This window comes from Aptenodytes forsteri, unplaced genomic scaffold (assembly GCF_000699145.1).
Source record: "Aptenodytes forsteri isolate BGI_AS27 unplaced genomic scaffold, ASM69914v1 Scaffold267, whole genome shotgun sequence".
NCBI classification, from domain to species: domain Eukaryota; kingdom Metazoa; phylum Chordata; class Aves; order Sphenisciformes; family Spheniscidae; genus Aptenodytes; species Aptenodytes forsteri.
In genome coordinates this window covers 1757900-1759036 of record NW_008794173.1, presented here as the reverse complement: position 1 = coordinate 1759036, position 1137 = coordinate 1757900, and the positions used below count along the sequence as shown (strand labels likewise).

The following is a 1137-nucleotide window of genomic DNA, read 5'->3' as shown; positions in this document are numbered from 1 at the left end:
CGGGGGCGGCTCGCCGCGGGCTGCCACGACCCGACCTGGCGCCATGCCGGGGCCCCTCCATCGCCTTCCTCCCTCGGCCCCCGCCCGCGTTGCCCCCTCTCTCTTTGCACCGCCACGGTGGGATGGCGGCGGGGCATTCCCGCAGCAGGCAGAGGCAGGGCAGGGGGCTGCTCGAGGCGCGGGCAGCCCCGGTGCGGGGGTCCGCAGGCAGGGCATCCCCCACTCAGTGCTGCCGGTGGGCGCAGCCCCTGCCCCGCGGTGCCGGCCGGGGATGGCCGAGGGCCACCGGACCCTGCTCTGCCCCAGGGAACTCACCTGTCCCGCTGGCGCCCGGCCAGGGCGGCAGAGAAAATCCCCAGCTGTAATTAGCCTTCACCTCCTGTATAAACCTTCTCTCTTCCACTTTTTTTTTTTACAATTTCTTTCCTCCGTGACTGAGGATCTGGAGCTTCTGTGAGTCCTCCCACCATACGACAAGGTGGGTCAGAAGATGGAGACCGAAGGGGAGCGAGAGCCGTGGAAACGAGCCAGAAATCCAGCCGCTAACGAGGCTGTAAACACTGCTGCGCTGAGCACCGAATGCTGTCCCCAAAATGGGGTTACTTACAGTCGTCTTCAGTGAGATCAATATTTAGCCCTAATTAAAACAAACACAACATAAATGTGAGGAGGTATGGAGGCTCCAAATAAATTAATACGAGCAGCCCTGTATTTTTCTCTAGCATTACTTAAGCTGACGGTACTTTAAGCCAACGCTAACCATAGTCTAACAGCAGCCCCCGGGCACCTGCCTCTCCTCCAGCGGGGTCCCAGAGATGCTGCAGCCCAGGACCGGGCAGCGCTGTCCCAGTCGGGCATTTAACCTCTCACCACGTTTTGTGATTCATCTGCATTGTGAAAAGCTGAAATATCCCACAGAAGTGCCTGTGCCCCATCCACACGTAGGCAGTGCCGCTAGGAACCCGAGTCCTCCCACCCGTCCCTCCCAGGCCAGAGCCGCACTTCATCCATCTTTCGCCTTTGGGAAGAGGTTTGGGTTCCCCTCCGTTCTGCACGGAGGCCAGAAACGGTGCGTCGTTGCTGGAGAGGCGGGGAAGGAGCCCGTGTTCAGGGTTGTGTCATATTTTTTAAGGCCGT

The 1137-nt window shown here is 60.1% G+C and overlaps 1 protein-coding gene across 1 annotated transcript in view; it reads right to left on the bottom strand.

Annotated features, from left to right (window-relative positions):
- Positions 1 to 1137, bottom strand: part of LOC103902845 — a 9242-nt gene that overhangs the window by 7418 nt on the left and 687 nt on the right. The window contains exons 2-3 of the mRNA XM_009283958.2: positions 977 to 1080; positions 316 to 402 (exon numbers count right to left, since the gene is read on the bottom strand). Of these exons, the coding sequence (XP_009282233.1) occupies positions 316 to 402; positions 977 to 1080 (191 nt within the window). The remainder of the gene's footprint in view (positions 1 to 315; positions 403 to 976; positions 1081 to 1137) is intronic.